Source organism: Lotus japonicus, chromosome 1 (assembly GCF_012489685.1).
Source record: "Lotus japonicus ecotype B-129 chromosome 1, LjGifu_v1.2".
NCBI classification, from domain to species: Eukaryota; Viridiplantae; Streptophyta; class Magnoliopsida; order Fabales; family Fabaceae; genus Lotus; species Lotus japonicus.
Genome location: NC_080041.1, coordinates 133,897,931 through 133,914,907, shown reverse-complemented (window position 1 = coordinate 133,914,907; position 16,977 = coordinate 133,897,931). Strand labels below are relative to the sequence as shown.

At 33.9% G+C, this 16,977-nt stretch overlaps 2 protein-coding genes across 3 annotated transcripts; both read left to right on the top strand.

Annotated features, from left to right (window-relative positions):
• Nucleotides 1-2,138: 2,138 nt before the first annotated feature.
• Nucleotides 2,139-5,301, top strand: LOC130731116 (thiamine pyrophosphokinase 2). Of its 2 annotated transcripts, none has more exons than XM_057583304.1 (6): nt 2,139-2,380; nt 2,471-2,567; nt 3,716-3,788; nt 3,980-4,081; nt 4,333-4,585; nt 4,971-5,301. In XM_057583304.1, the coding sequence occupies exons 1-6, from the start codon at nt 2,215-2,217 to the stop codon at nt 5,087-5,089; spliced, it is 810 nt and encodes a 269-aa protein (XP_057439287.1). In that variant the 5' UTR covers nt 2,139-2,214; the 3' UTR covers nt 5,090-5,301. The 2 variants fall into 2 exon arrangements, with proteins under 2 accessions (XP_057439287.1, XP_057439288.1); XM_057583305.1 differs by having other exon boundaries at nt 2,141-2,380; nt 4,336-4,585.
• Nucleotides 5,302-13,858: 8,557 nt separating this feature from the next.
• LOC130731115 (sm-like protein LSM4) lies at nt 13,859-16,488 on the top strand. The gene is made up of 7 exons (XM_057583303.1): nt 13,859-14,016; nt 14,249-14,290; nt 14,390-14,488; nt 14,576-14,653; nt 14,965-15,004; nt 15,517-15,681; nt 16,019-16,488. Exons 1-7 carry the CDS (start codon nt 14,014-14,016, stop codon nt 16,039-16,041), a joined length of 450 nt encoding a protein of 149 aa, XP_057439286.1. The 5' UTR covers nt 13,859-14,013; the 3' UTR covers nt 16,042-16,488.
• Nucleotides 16,489-16,977: the final 489 nt, after the last annotated feature.

Below are 16,977 nucleotides of genomic sequence, written 5' to 3'. Positions count from 1 at the left end.
TTATATTTAAAATTTTGAAAAAGAGCATATTAGTAAATCAGAGATAAATGTGAGTAATTTTATAATTGAGGTACTCTAACTAGAAAAGAGTGAACAAAAGATATCACAATCATACTTTTTTTTTTATTAATTACATATTCACATGTATAACATACTTAATTATGTTTACATTTTAAACCAAACATGATAAAATAAAACTTTTTTTTTTCTTTTAATATTAATCAGTAAAATCAACAAGTAGTTGATTCAAGTGATAAATCATACATACTTAATTCCTCTTAAACAAATTTTGAGTTCAAGTATTGTGATAGAAAAAACTCAGGGGAGAATTACCTCAATACCTATGAACACAAAAAGCATACTTAATGAAAGTTGAAAACTGAAATTGTAATCCAATTAGACTCTCCTAACATCAAACTTAACTCTATTTAATTGAAATAAAGTCTATTCACATAAATATCCTTTATTGTTGTGTTTATTTTTCTTTTTTTGTAACATTCTTAATTTTTATAGACTTTAATGGATATGCACTGACAGTGTAAAATAGTTTTACACAGACATCCAATTGAATTCCGCCAAATCAGAAAATATCTTATTCTTTTAATTAAAATTAAAGTCAAATGTAATTATCTCTCATATGTGGCATGCTTTGATTGGATGACTGTGTAAAACTATTTTACACTGTCAGTGCATATCCATTAAACTCATTTTTATAACATATGGGTTTTTGTAACTTTATTCTTACTTTATTTTCATAACGTACAATTATTACATTCTCTCTACCTATATAATGGGGAAGGACGAACAGTGTGAACTAAACAAACTAATAGTTGTGGAAATAATGAAACAACTTTCTGAAGTTGGATTGGCTAGCCTCATCACTAATAGACATACTTTTCAAATAAGACTTAAGACTTCCTCCTGAGATTTTTTTTCCATTCGGCATATTGGCTTTGGAGGTCATAAACAAACTTGGAAATTTTTGTTGCAGTAGGGCTACATAATCAGTCCTGGAATTATTTATTCCTAGGACATTTGCAACCTCATGGGCGCAAAAATGGAATGACACACTATTATTCAAGATAAACATTTTATGATCAGAGTCATACAATTTACTAAACTCTAAGATAAGGATTGCAGAACTCTCTCTCCCATGTTTAATTTGTGCCAACTTAGAAAAAATAGAGCTCTCCATTAGAGCTATTTTTTCATCAGGCAATTCAAGCGTGGCAAGCTTTTTTAAGCTTGGAACAAGCTTAACCGGTTGCCTCTGAGTTTTATCCTACAAAAAAAGATAATTAAATTCAGTCCCTCCATCTGTTTGCACAAGAACCCTAATTGAAAAGAATCAACAACTACCAAACTACTAACTGTCCTAAAAAATAAATAAATTTTTGATTAGTAGAGTATGAATTAGGACAGTTAGTTGATTGGTAGTTGTTGATATTTGCGAGCTTTTGTTCAGTTTCAAGCCATGATTGAGAACCAATTAGATTTAAAAATCAAGGCTGTGCAAAAAAAAATTGACATAAAAAAGAGTAAAAAGTAAAAACACACACACTCGAAGGAAGGCGAGCACTAAGTCGAGGAGTCACAATGAATAAGAATCTTGTAAGGGTTGGTTGTTACTCCCTCCGTTTTCTGTTATAAGTCATATTTTTTGAAAAAAATTTGTTACAAAATATAAGTCACTTTCTAATATTTAGGAAACATTAAATAATTTTTTCCAAGTTCACCCTCATATTTAATATGAAAGAGATGATAAATTTTAGAAGTATTAACTTGGAGAGAGAAAATCATAGGAAAGTAAATAAGGGTAATCTATGAAAGTAAATCATTTTTTTTACAAATCTAAGATAATTAGTTATTTGTACTTATATATAGGAACGGAGGGAGTACTTGTTTGACTTTGGTAGCACTGCTCCCTCGTGAATTGAACTTCATTGATCAGAGTCCAGAGTCATTCATAGTCAGAGACAGACAGACAGAGAGCTAGGCAAATGAATGAAGGAAACAGAGAAAACGTGTACCATTTCACCTTATGACAAATAATACTCATATAGTACTATTATGAGCATATATAAAAGAATATAAAATATTAGAGTACTAAATTAATAATATGGAGTATATAAACATTGCAATGCAATGAATGTTCTAAGAAGCAGAGCAAATAAATAAATTACACGAGAAGAGAAGAGAAGGCAAGGAAGAGAGATGGAGACGCTGTGTCATTGTTCAAAGTTTCTTCTTCCGCCGGAGGAATCCACCGCCGCCGCCGCTTCTTCTTCTTCTTCTCTTTCTCCGACCACCACCACCACATACGCTCTCGTTATTCTCAATCAACGACTCCCCAGATTCGCTCCTCTGCTTTGGGAACACGGTACTGCTCTGCTCTTTCATTCCTTCTTCAACTTCCTTCCATCTTTTCTCTTCATGTTCGTTGATTTGATTGATACCTACCTACCTGCAGCGAAGCTACGAGTGTGTGCCGATGGAGGTGCCAACCGGGTGTTTGATGAAATGCCTCTTTTCTTCCCTCATCAACAACCTTCCTTTGTTCGCTCCAGGTTCCTTCTTCTTCCCTCTTTTCCTTCCCTGTGGTTGTGGTTAGTTGTTTCGTGAAATTGGGTACTGAACGTGAGGTTCTGAGTTCTGACTTTCTTACCCTTTTGGGTTCTCTCGCTTTTGGTGGTCCAGGACAATTTCACAAAAACAGTTTAGTGCTTAAATTTATGATGGTGTCTACACTTGAAGGGTCTTTTTTTTTACCCTCTTGTAACATGTTAATTAGGAACAAGATTACAAAATCCCCTCACTTTCTTTGAAGTTTACTAACAAAGCGGCTATATTTTGTAACTTCCATTTTACTTTCTGTGTTTATCATGGGGATGAGTTTCTAAAGGTTATTTGTAGCTCTGCTATTTGAAGTGATAGAAACCGAAAGGAAATGCCCGAATGAAAAATCAATAAAAGACAAATAGTAATTTTTGTGAGTTTGTGTATGTTACTCCTGGCTTCACCCATGTATCCAAACACAAAATGAGTTGTTTTTGCTAAATATTGTACTAGAGATTCGAAATAAATCCATGTTATCATCAGTACAATTGATTATGTTGAAGCTGATCGATAGATGTAATGATGTATTGCTCTTTGTCTCTATTACTTGGTTTCTAGTAATGCTTAGTACTTGTCTGTTTCTGCTCATGGTGTTGGTGGCATTCCTATGTGCTGTATTTGGTATGACCAGGTTAAAGACATTCAATTATGTTGTATTTCATTAATTAAGTTTTCACTTATATTTATGGGAGTGGAGTTATGGAGTTTCTAGTTTTTCATATATTCTATGTAATTGTGGTTTTATTTCATTAATAGGTGGGGTATGTGTGGGTTGTATGTGTTGTCTACGCGGGGTATCAAGTTTCAGCCATATCTTCCAATGATTTGGGATAACTTTTTCTCATAACATGCTTTTTTGTACATTATTGCTTTCGGAATTGATGTCAATGGCATGGGCTCTCCAAATGAATTTTATTTACACCTCTAGTCTACAGAGTTTAATTGTTGGAGGACTGGGTTGAGTTAGACTGAAAAATATGTAACATGATGCTACTGTCATTACTTGTGCTACTTTTGTCAGTGACTTAAGAGCATGATTTGCCATCTTGAGTCTATGGTTGCAGATTTCTCACTATCTAACTTGCTAGATTTCTAATAGGTACAAGCCTGACCTAATAAAAGGTGACATGGATTCAATCAGGAGAGAAGTACTTGATTACTATGCAACGCTGGTATCTCTATCTATCTATGTGCTTATGGTTTTTTTGTGTCAATGTGCATGTAATGAAGAAAATTAGTTCAAAACTCAACTTTCTGCTTCACACCAAATAGAAATTATTTTGTTTCTATCATCCTATGTTACTGCTACATACAATCTCGCTTAAATCATGCCAATGGACTTATGCTTGTTTGCTTCGCGCAGGGAACTAAGATAATTGATGAGTCTCAGGATCAGGACACTACAGATTTACACAAATGTGTAGCATACATACGTGACTTTACACCAATTGTTGATAAATCATCAGTAAGTTGAATACATGCTGATACTTTCATCATTTAATTTTCTTTTGCGAGGAGGACACACAGAGAGTGAACTGATGTCAATTTTAAATCTAGCCTTAGGTAGTTTTGGGAAAATTGAAGTGAATCGAGTCTGGTGTAGTGTCAGCCTTTATCTGTTTTTGGTAGTAGAGAATTACTATACTGCTATATGTATTTAGTGGTACAATTGAAAATTTGGAATTAATCTCGGTTGTGCCCTGTCCCTCTAAATAGCAGCTATGTATTCTTGTTGCTGGAGCACTTGGCGGGAGATTTGACCACGAGATTGGAAATATTAATGTGCTGTGCCGATTCTCCAACACACGAATTATCCTTCTATCTGATGATTGCCTCATTCACCTTCTTCCTAAGAATCATTCTCACAAGATCTTTATTCAATCTTCGGTTGAGGGTCCGCATTGTGGACTCGTTCCCATTGGAATGCCATCTGGAAGTACTACTACGACTGGACTGCGATGGGACCTGAGTAAGTATTGTGTATAGTTGTTTCATCATAATGCTGGTCTAATCCTGTAGTCTGTAACTGAATGAAGATGTGCTCCTGAGGTTTTAGTTAAGTAGGAGGGCAACCATTGCTAGTGACATGCTATCACGAAATTTCAATTCTTCTGTAGCTGTTGTTAATCAGCATATATGATGGAATACTCTACCTGTGTCCATAGTATGTACTAATTAGCAGTTTACTAAAACACCAACACGTGACAGTGTATATACTATGCTTCAGTGTGATGGGGCAGAAATGGTTGATATGAATATGAACTCGTTATCTTTAATTTCCTTTTTCAATCATCCGGTTCTGATCTTGTTTGCCAGTGGAGTCTGATGATTAGCATTTTATTTGACTTTTTCAGATAACACGGAGATGAGATTTGGAGGTCTAGTAAGCACATCAAATATTGTCAAAGAAGATATAGTAACAGTACAGTCTGATACTGATCTTCTGTGGACTGTTTCTATCAAGAAGCTCTAGGTTCTACATGTTGCATGCTGCACTGATTTCTCAGATCTGCATTATTATCTTTACACACGGGGGCCTATTCCATTTAAAGCCCAGATCTTCTGTACGATTCATTCTTTTCATCTACTGTGTGAGTTATGGTAGGGTAGAGGGGAATTATTCATTGATGTGGGAAGTTCTATTCCTGAAAATTAATAAGCAATGGAAGTTCATTTTTCAAAGAAGTTACCAACATTCCATGGCTCAATTGCTTATTTTTATTTGTTATCCGCAATGAAATAATCAAAATTAGATGGCAATGGCATAAATCGAATTAAAAAGAGACTGCCTCTTCTTCTTGTCCTTGGGCGTGCAAGAAATTGACTGTATTAAAACGCTCACTATTGTAATTGATGTGATTTAGGACGTGTTTGTTTCACGGATTGAAAAAGAATACCTGAGAATCTTGTTCCTGAGAATCTTATGATGGGAATGCTATTCCCAGGCATCTTTAAAAAATTCGTTTGGTTCACAAAATCAATTCTTGGGAATCTTTTCCAATATTTTTGGGTATAATTACAATATATGTTTGGTTCAAAATGTGTATTCTTGGAAATAGATAGTAAAGTTCTTAAAATACCCTTGTTATATAACCACCATACTAATATATAAAAATTCTACCAATTATGTAACAAAACAGCGCAGGAAAAACAGAGATGAGCTAGGTGCTAAATTGTTATAAATGATGCTTTCTTGATGGACAAATCACATGGAAAAAAAAAAACTTTGTAAATACCCACTAAATCAACATTTTTATAATTTCTCCAAATTATGGTGCATGTACCAGTACTTTCCAAAAGCCAACAAGATTTAACAATCAATTCAACCAGTACAGTGTTAGGAAACTCAGAATATGGGTAATCAAGTGTTAAATAAACAAGGGATACCATAGGACATACTATTTCTTATATAACACATTATTTTGGAATGAAACAAGCACTAACATATACAACGGGACTGAGGATTCAGTTAGAAACTTGGTGGGATTCCTCCTGTGTAGTGGTAAAACAGGTAGCAAAAAACGTGGGTAGTGGATAGTGACAATTGAGGAATTTCACATAAAAAATATCATTCCCTTCTCATTAGGATTCAGCTTCCCCACCTCTCTATAGTGGGAATCACAAATGCTTCTGATGGGTATATAACTTACCCAGGAATGAAAGATACCCAGATTTTTTTTTTTCAAATCTGCTACCAAACGCTGGAATGTGCATTCCGTCCGAAACATTCCCGGGAATCTTTTTCCAAGCCGTGAAACAAACGCCCCCTTAGAAGTTAGAGTAAGTTAGTCTATATTTGTATTGTGATTTTCTAAAGCTGTTTTATTGTTCATGTTAGGGTCTGAGTACCTTGTAAGTTGTAAGAGCATCTCCAATGGTAGAAACTTATTTTGGGACTTAACTCAATTTTTGTGGGCCCAAATTGCCACATAGGATTTAAGACACTCATAAGGTCTTCATGCATATTTCACTCAAGTGGGTGAGATCTTATTTTACTTTTGACTGAACTCACGGTACCCAATATATTTATATTATTTTTTTCCCTCCCTAATTTTTACTTCGGTTATGGTATTAAAGAAAAGAGAAAAAAATATTATTTTATTTAAGATTCCACATTTGAGTGTACCTGAGCTAAGACACGGATCTTAGCTTTTGCTAAAATCTCATGCCATGTAGGATAGCTCCAATGGTGAGATCTAATAAGATCCGGATCTTATTTTAAGGTCCCAAAATAAGGACGACTCCATTGAAGATACTCTAAGTGCTGTTTCACTGACTGAGTTTATCCCTCCATTGAATCTCAATCGGAAAGAAATGCTGTGTTACAGTGTTTGGATTAATGTTGGTACACGTTCTAAAGCAGTTAACTTTTTTTTTTTGAAATTTAAAGCAGTTAACTTCAAAATATATATTTTGTAATTTTTCCCATAAGAACATTCTCAAATTTTTTATTGGCATTCCTAAATTACCCATTAATTTATCTCTTCAAATAAAAAAATTAAATAAAATCACACTCCCTCTTTCATAATAAATATGAGAGTAAACATGAAAAAAATAATTAATGCTTCATAAATATTTGAGAGTGACTTATATTTTGAGATAAATTTTTTAGCAAATATAACTTATAATATGTGACGGAGGGAGTAGCATATAATTTTAGTACTAGCATAATACTCCATGTTAATTTAATTACTGCTTTTAATGAAACACTAAACACTTCTAATTGGATCGTGGTCTAATTAAGTTTCTGGTTTTGGTGCTTGGATTTGTTTAATGATTAATGCTCGTAGATCAGCTTGGTACTCAGTGATTATCTTGATCTCAGCATTTCTCTGCATCACCAACCATTCAAGATCACTTGATTCTTCTGAAAGTATGTCAAAGCAAAAAGACCCAACAATTGTTAATTATAATAGATATTAATTCCATGTCTAGAGGCATTATCAACACTAATTGTAAGCATGAGATCATCATTAACTAAAGAGATATCATTGTGTTTAATGCTTATATCTAGTGATTTTTTTTTTATCTTAGCTATGTAATGTTTTCTTGATGTGTATGAGAACTACTTTACATAATTTGAAATTGCTTGAGCATAGTTGAAATACCCAAGAGTGTTGGTATCCTTGAATGCTTCTCCCCTAGATTTAAATGGTGCTTGTTAGTGGTATCCCATAATACCGATGGTGAATATGAGAAAAGAAAGAGTCAAAATCTGTAAAATTTGAGATTGTTCTATCTTATAAAATGACTAGTTTAGTTGTATCAGTAGCTACTCTTGACAAGTGAATCTTCATACACACGTACGCTGCACGCACGCACACGCGCTTAGAGGAATAATTTTTTTTACATTTGGTACTTAAAACTCTATTATACTCTTTGATTTTGGTTCCCCTAACACAAAATTCTAGCTCCACCATACTAATTTATCCTTTGCTCACATGAGAATTATGGGAGAGGGTTGCATCTTTAATGAGCTTCTATAGCTGCACCTTTTATGAGCCTCAAGTTACTAGGCCAATTATAGTTAGTTATTACTATTTCTATGTTTATTTCTAGTTTGATATTTAGATCCATGTTCTAGAATATTTTGCGCAACAAGATCATGTCACTTGTATGATATTGTTTAGTCCTAGGGTCACCTTCTTCAAGTGATAGTATAAATTGTAAGTTGCAGAGAATGAAATGGATAATAAAAATATTGGCAAAAGCCTCTTTTTATCTTCTTTTAATTTTCTTTCTTTAATTTTGTTTGGTAGAATTTTCTTCTACCAAATTATCTATTGGTGATTTCGCACCCAGGTAGGCAAGTATTGGGTATTATAATTTGCACCACCCAAGTACTTGAAAGTCATCAAATATCTTTGTTTAAATGTCTGGTAACTCTCAGGTCTATAGTTGAAGTGATCCAAAACCTGGTTGTAGTAAAATGTTTTGACATCTTCTGAATCATCAATTGCAATTGCAACAAAGTTGCGTAAGGTTATTTCCCATTCAGCAATTGGGCTCGATCTTGGAATCGTCAAATAATATGTTGTAGTGAGATAAGTTGGGCATGTGACAAAGATGAAAAAGATGAAAAGAAAAGACAAGAGTGGTGTTTCATGGCTAAAAGTAGAATAATAGTTTTGCAAATGTTGAAATAACTACAACTACAACTTGAAGTATTTTGAAGTCCAACGCGAATTACGGTCACATCTACTCATATTCAATAATAAAACATTGATCACAATTTAAAACATTACACTAGAGTGCATAAGTGGAACATAACACAATTAATATTTGAAGAGTATTTGAGGAACTCACTTCCACCATATGATCCTCCAACTACACAGTAAAATTTGGGGTATGTAATATCTTCTTGATGTGTATGAGTACAATTGCATAATCTGCAATTGCTTGAGCAGAGTTGAAATACCCAAGAGTGTTTTCATCCTTGAATGCTTATTCTCGGGATCCAAATAGTACTGATTTCCTATAATATTGGTGCTGAATGCTGATTGTGATAAAAGAAAGAGTCAAAAACTCAAAATCAATCAAATTCGAACCTGTGAATTGGATCTTTGAATATTAAGCAAGTTTAAAAACGTTAGTAATTGGGGTTAGGCCTAAGGACTTTGAGTTTCACGCTTTTGAGAGTGAATATTTCTTTTATTAAAAAGTATAACCTAGCACTAATTACATTATTTACACGTGACATAAGTGAATCTTCACATACACGTAAATCGCACGCCGCACGCATAGAAAGAAATAAAATTTGCATGTGGTACTTAAAATTCTATTATATACTCTTTGGTCTTGATCCCTTAACCCCCAATTTTGATCCGCCACTAAACAATGTGAAGATTAGGAACAAACAAAACCGAACAATGTGATAATTAATGTTGGTCTGATTTTTTTTAGAGGTTAGGTATCCATTGCCGGTAACAATGACTAATCCCTTCGTCGTGGGCGCTTGTATTAAGCGGTAAACGGTTGACTACTATGTGCGCTTTATTCCCATGGACGAGTATCGACCCCAAATCTCATGGTTAAGAGACGAAGTGAGCTAACCACTACGTCACACCTTGTAATTATGTTGGACTGATTTCCGGTTAACACTATAATAAGATAAAATTATTTGATAATTATGAATATGTGTGTGAAATGAGAAGATAACAAAGAAGTACTTACATGGTCTTCAATGAGGGCGATGTGAGACACAACAAGATTTTTTGCATTTCTTGGGAAAGCTCTTAAAATTGAAAGGGTCAAGTTGGAAGATGATATTGTTTCCTACTATACCGATGGGTATCAACATTTCATTGTATTTCAAAATGTAAATGCACTACAATATTTTTTTTGATTTTCACTACAGTTCAAAAGTGTATCCTTAGACACTTAGTGGTTGCATTTAACTCGTAAGTTTAAAAAAGAGCATTGAGCAACAAACAACGAGTCTATCCGTAAGAGAGTTTCCAACTCAATAAGAGAAGCCTCTAACACTGGAGCGAGCACCTAATACCGCCATAGTCCGAGTTTTGTGGATAGGCACCCTCCAATCACTCTCCAACCGATATCTCTCATGATGGCTTTGTCTAGGAGGTTCTCACAATCGACCTCACGAATGATACTCTCGTACCCGCATTTATAAGCTAAATCCAACCCCTCTTTCATAACCTACGCTTCCAAAATAAGAGGGTTGCCACCACTTCTAGCTGAGACAGAGCCAACATTCAATGCCCTTTCATGTGATATTGACTTTTGAGCAATTTTATCTTAAAATATTTTTCATTTACTTTTTTATTTCCAAATAGGCATTAACCTTTACCTAAATCAATCAATCAGTGTATATATATAGGGAATGCTAACTTACTTCCACTAGATTTTGTGAAGGAGTAAGTTAGCATTCAACACCTTTTACTTTGGACAAAAAAACCCTAACTTTCTCATCTCACCTACTTTTAAATTGTTGGGTACTTATGTAATTTTATATTTAATTTTCAATTTCAAAATACAAATTTCTCTCTCATCTTAACTTCTTCCACATTTCAAATTTCTCTCTCATCACCATTTTGAACTCAATTTTTAACCCAAATCCGCAGTGAATAAAGACCTGAACTCTTTGAACTCAATTGACTTGAAGTCCATGCTGGAAACTACTGGAATTTACTCAGTTTGTTGTTTGCGCACTATATATAAATTCATATGCCACAGATACTGCTTTGTAACATCATTGGAGATTAAGCCAATAAGGAGTCATGAGTTTAATATTCTTGTGTGTAGCAGATGATGATTATGTTATTTTAGAATGGAAGCCATAAAATCTCTCATTTCTTATCCTTTCTCAACATTTTGAAAAATGGGGGAGAACAATTTAATCAAATGTTTTAGAAGCATAGAAACTTGATTTGCAGGAAATGACCTTCTATGGCCGGTGGAAGGAGAGTGTTAGCATCAGTTTTTGGTGATGGCTGAGGAAGGAGAAGAAGTACAGAGGGAGGGGCCGGTGTCACTTAGGAAGTAGACGAAGAAGAAGAAGAAGAAGAAAGGAGAAAGAAGAAAGACGACAGCAGGGAGAAGGAGAAAGAGAAAGAAGAAAGAGAAAAGTAAAGTAGGAAATAAATGAAGAAAGAGAAACTTGAATTTTAAAAATGAATTAAACTTACATAAATACCCTTACTTTAAACTATTTGTAAGAAAACAAAGTTTGGATTTTTTGTCCAAAGTAAAAGGTGTTGAATGCTAACTTACTCCTTCACAAAATTTAGTGGGAGTAAGTTAGCATTCCCATATATATATCATGGTTATAAAAACCGGACCGGACCGGTCGGTTGAACCGTATGGACCGGGAACCGGACTGGTAGCCGGTCTGAAATGCTCAAAAAACCGGAGGAGCATGAAACCGGTCAAAAACCGTAAAACCGGTCAACAACCGTCCAAACCGGTGAAAACCGGCGGTTCGCCGGGTTGGGCCGGTTCATCATTTAGACAGAATTTCAACCAGAACAAAAAGCAAAACAGAACGAGAGTGAGAAAGGAGGAGAAGGCTCTGACTGATAAAGATTAAGAGAGATCAGATATGAGAAATAGGGTCTCAAACAACGGCTAACATTTGTCACAGCTTGGTTGCTGATTGAACAGAAGAACGAGCTGCTGCTTGATGAAAAGAAAGAAGCTGCGCTGTTTTGAGTGAGAAGGCACAGATGTTATCTGATGAGGGAGAAAGCACTTTAAACCTAAAAGGCTAATATTTAATTTAGGCCCAACCATTGGGAATTTGGTTTGGCACCCCACTTTATTAAAAACGGGAATTTAAATTCCGATTTTAATAAAAAAAAACGGAAATTAAAAAACCGTTATGTATTTTAGCATATGTGGCACATTTTCAACCGTTCATTGCATATAAAAAACAAATCGGAATTTTAAATTCCGTTTTGAAAACGGAAATTAAATTTCCGTATTGAATACATGGGGTGCCAAACCCAATAGGTGGGGTGCCAAACCCAAATCCCCCAACCATTGTATGTCCACGTTATTTCTATATAGACAAAAAAAAACAAAAAAAAAGTCACTAACTTCTGTTTTATTGCCCACGGATACTATACATTACCCAGTTTTTTTTTTTAAATCTATACATTACCCAGTTTACTTTTATATATCATTTCAAAAAAAAAATTACTTTTATAAATAAAAGTCACTTACTTAGATCCTATTTTTGTCATATAAATGCTAATTTTTTTTTCGTTAAAGACTAATTCTTCATGGTTTTAATCAATATACTAAAATAACTGAAGAGTGCAATTTATCTTTCAGATGTAAAAAAATATATATTAAAACTAGTTTAATCATCTAAGTGTATGGACTTTTTACAGTAATTATCCCAAGACATGAATCCTAAATTTGTTAATTTTCAAAATCAATCCTTCAAACTATTAGAAATCAATTTGAATGTAAGATATTTACAGTAAATATATATTTAACTTCTCATATATAAAATATTTAGGTGTTGTGGTTGGAAACTTAAATGTAAATTCAGTATGTTATGTATTGTTATTTTGTATCTACTATTTTAGTTGTGTAATTGTAATTTTTTATTTGTAATTTGAAGTTATAAATATTGTCTTTTTTTATTCAATATTATATTATATTACATTTTATTTTAAAAATAATATTATTTAATTTATTGCGGTAATACCGGTTGGACCTCGGTTCAATTACGGTTGAATCAATGAACCGTGAACCAGTACCCTTACCGGTTTGAGGACCGGTCCGGTTTTAATAACCTTGATATATATATATATATATATATAAAGAAGAACTTCTATCATTTTTATCTATCTTTATTTATTACCTTTTTAAATTTTAGATTTGATTAGGATTTAGTTTGTTTATTTCTTGATTTTATCTTATTATTTGTTTAATATTAATTTCAGGAATTATTTTATTTTATTTTAGAGTATAAATTAATTAGGATTTAGGTTGTTTATTTTTATCTTAAATTAATTAATACTCTAAAAAAGTCCAACATGTCATTCTCTGATTAATTCTCATAAAAAAATCACTTGTCATTCTATTTGATATATTCTCTTATGTTGTGTTATTTTATCTTGAAACCGAATTTTAAAAGATTTGTCCTAATTATTTAAGATTTACTTAGATTACTCCTTACTAAATTTATTTCCCAAACAAATATTGAAATCGTTTTTATTATTATCTCTTTAAATTATGAAAAGTCTCAAGCTTAATTTACTACATATTTACAGGAATATCGTGATTTCTCATTTTATTCTTTCTCATGATCCACAATATAAAAAAAAATGTAATTCTGAGATTATAATTCATTAAAATTTAAAAGATTTTTCCTAATTATCTAAGATACTGCATCAGTCATCTTCTTCTATATATATTAATATATATTAGAAAAGAATTAGATAATTTATCTTTTGTTGACACGTGTTTCATAATTAATTGATATATTAAATACAATAGACATATTCCACGTGCGTTCACGGGAAAATAACACTAGTATATTAAAACATAGCTAAAAATGCTTACTGTGACTCAAACTTTCGTTAAAGGAAATCTCAAGCAGTCTGATTTAACCAAAGATATATTTTTTTAATTACAAACAATGTTAGTATATATTTGTGAAAGATATATTTGTTAAAATCTACAATTTAAGCAAAGATTTGATTTAGTTTTGAAGGCTAACAAGAATAAAATTTGCGATTGAAATGCATAAAAGAAGGTATTGACTCCTCACCTCTTATAAAAAAGAGATCAACACTACAGTGTAAGCATTAAGCAATCATAGAGGGTTTGGTTTGGGTTTGGAACTCCCTCTCTCTTTCTCTGCTTTCAAACACAACATCGTCGACGACATCACAAACCACCACAACAACTTGAGCAATCATCATGGTAAGTACTTCTCTCTCACTCTTTTCATACGCCAACATCGAAAACCTAGATCCCTAACCTCGTACTCTGTCTATCTTTTTTTGTTCTTTGGAATTTTTAAGCGGAAACCCGAATGGGAATTCAACTCCTCCCAACTAACCCTAGGTTGTTGTTCTGAGTGATAATTGAAGCAGTAGGGTTACCATTACTGTTACTGTTGATTCTTACCTTCTCCTTTTACTTGTTTTTGCAGCTTCCTCTTTCCCTTCTCAAGACTGCTCAAGGCCACCCTATGGTAATTCATCCTTCTCTATTCCACAACTTTTTCTGTTTGATTTGTAACTTTGCTTTTTTTTTTATTTATAATTAATTTATGTTTTACTTGCTTTAATAGTTGGTGGAGCTGAAAAACGGGGAGACATACAACGGGCATTTGGTTAATTGCGATACATGGATGAACATCCATCTTCGAGAAGTCATTTGCACCAATAAAGTAATGTTTTTTTATGACTAGCCCTTGTAATTTGTTGCCTGCTTGATTGTTTTCATTACTAAGTTTGATTCAAATTTGCCAATGTAGGATGGAGATAGATTTTGGCGGATGCCTGAGTGCTACATTCGAGGCAATACAATTAAGTACCTTCGAGTTCCTGATGAGGTATGAATTGGTTGTTAGGTTTTATTTTTATCTTAAAAAATCTTTTGGTTAACTGGTTGTGAAGAGGGTGAGGCTTGGAATAATGGTAGAGTTTCAGCCTTGTGATCTGGTGGTCACGGGTTGAAGTAGTGGGCAATGCCTCACCTCATGCTTGAGTGTTTAAGGCTGTGCACGCCTGATATAATGGTTCCATTGGGCTGCATATTTATTTTTTAGTGAATAGGTTTACAGTTTGTTGAGTAATGTCTGAGATGTACATACATGAGACATACATTTATCCACTAATCGTGCTTTATTTTCTGTTATTGTAGGTTATTGACAAAGTTCAGGAAGAAACCAAGAGCCGTACTGGTAAGAACTGTTTTGACATCTAGTTGGTCTTGAGAATTTGAGTATGAGTGTCATGTGGGTGTGAGTAAAAATGTCCTGCATTCAATAGGAATGGATAAGTTGAACACAGGGTAAAGTGGAACCACTCATGAATTTAATGCCTTAAGGTTTTGGATTGAGACATATTCATCAGGTTCATTAGAACAGATTTCCGTAGTGTCACTCCCTATAATTAACCCCAAATGTTTCCCCTGATAGAACTGACAGTTGGTTGTTCATCTAGATAATTGACTAGGTGATTCATAAGGAGGAAAAAAGAAAGATTGCTATGTTAGTCCTAATAAGGATGCATGTTATTTTGTTCTGATTGATTCTGACAGTTATAGATCACATTTATTTCTTTTATAAATCAGCAAATAATGATTTTATATTGCCACTGTGAATGAGTTAAATCACCCTCATATTCTGAACTGCCACTCAGGCAGCCTTGCAATGACAAAAATAGTTTTTCTGATCAATGTCATGTTTTTCAGATCGCAAACCACCTGGCGTTGGACGTGGGAGGGGAAGAGGAGGTAGGGAGGAAGGTGCTGGTGGGCGCCCGGCAAAAGGACCTGGGCGTGGTTTTGATGATGGTGCTAAGGGACCTGGTGGCCGTGGCAGAGGCGGCTTAGGTGGAAAGCCTGGTGGAAGTAGAGGTAAAGCATAAATGTATTCCTTTTATGTATTATTACCACCTCTATCCCTCGAATTCACCATGTCAAAGTTCAAAGGATTTCCTGCTATTGTGGTTTTTGTTTTGACATGGACTAGATGAGCTCCTGATCAGCAAGACCTTGCTTCAGTGTAGAATTATCTTATTATTGAAAGAACACGATACTACTGATTTAATTTGCTGGTTTTAATAATAAAATTTATGATTGGAACTTGGAAATGTCTTGCATAACAATTCTGCATACTTCTTTGTATAAAATAGCGGCTTTAAGTTAAATCTTGTGAGTGAATATCAACTAATTGACTTGCTTCTTTTGGTAGGTGCAGGGAGAGGTAGAGGTTGATTCTTACAAGTGATGCGGAGTTCTTGTCTTTCATGCGTACCAGCAGCAGACTTCACTGCACCCATCTTTACTGTGCATCCTTGATTTTACTTTCCAAATGTTTTTCTTGTGTTAATGGCCTCTCTCACTAAAATATTAGTGCTATAATGTTCCTCAAGGATGGCTTCTAATCCCGCTGGCAAACAAATGATGGGGCAATCTATCTTTAATTTATATTTAGCCTTGGTATATTTAAGGGTGTTCCTTTGACATTGTACATGAATTGAAACGTTTAGGGGTTTTTTAACTCATGTTCGATTAATTTCCAAGGCAGTTAAAGATTCTCCTTTTCTTTTTTGTTAAGCTCTCGTGTTGTATGTTGATTCTGGTCTGTTTTCAAGGCCGTAGTAACCATAAAACTGCTTAAAGTTGCTTGCAGAATCTAGCTGTATCTGCAATTTGGTTCCATTGTTTGTGTTTTGGGGAGAGGGGGTACATCTCGCGTATTGGCGTTTGTAGTTTCGATTTATTTCGACTGATTAATGTTTACCCTTGGGTTGGGGCACCCCTAGTGCCCTCTATCTAATATGATTTTGGTTTATTTGTCCAAGTTGATCACCTAGAGTGCAAAGATTCTCAGAAAAGTAAGCATGGGAATACATCATTCTTGCATGTGAACCAATCCAAACAAAACCGACAAACCGATAAAAAAAAAACCGAAATCCAATCAAACCGAAAACCGAACGGACTGAAAATTGAAAAAACCGAAATTATTTATTGGATCGGATCGGATTTTGGATTTGATTTCCAAAACCGAACCAATCCAATCCAAACCGAACATTCACAAATATGTATAATTTTAGTTATACATATATCATTCCATTTACACTTACATAGTACATATTTATTGTATATATATTGATTATATCACACATGCTTATTTATAAAATTACGTTT

Excerpts from the sequence above, each read along its gene's own strand:
- LOC130731116 (XM_057583304.1), top strand. The coding sequence starts at position 2,215 with ATGGAGACGCTGTGTCATTGTTCAAAGTTTCTTCTTCCGCCGGAGGAA. Across the intron at positions 2,381-2,470 it reads TCCTCTGCTTTGGGAACACG|CGAAGCTACGAGTGTGTGCC; the intron begins GTACTGCTCTGC and ends ACCTACCTGCAG. Across the intron at positions 4,082-4,332 it reads CAATTGTTGATAAATCATCA|CAGCTATGTATTCTTGTTGC; the intron begins GTAAGTTGAATA and ends CCCTCTAAATAG.
- LOC130731115 (XM_057583303.1), top strand. Across the intron at positions 15,005-15,516 it reads AGAAACCAAGAGCCGTACTG|ATCGCAAACCACCTGGCGTT; the intron begins GTAAGAACTGTT and ends CATGTTTTTCAG. Across the intron at positions 15,682-16,018 it reads AAAGCCTGGTGGAAGTAGAG|GTGCAGGGAGAGGTAGAGGT; the intron begins GTAAAGCATAAA and ends TTCTTTTGGTAG.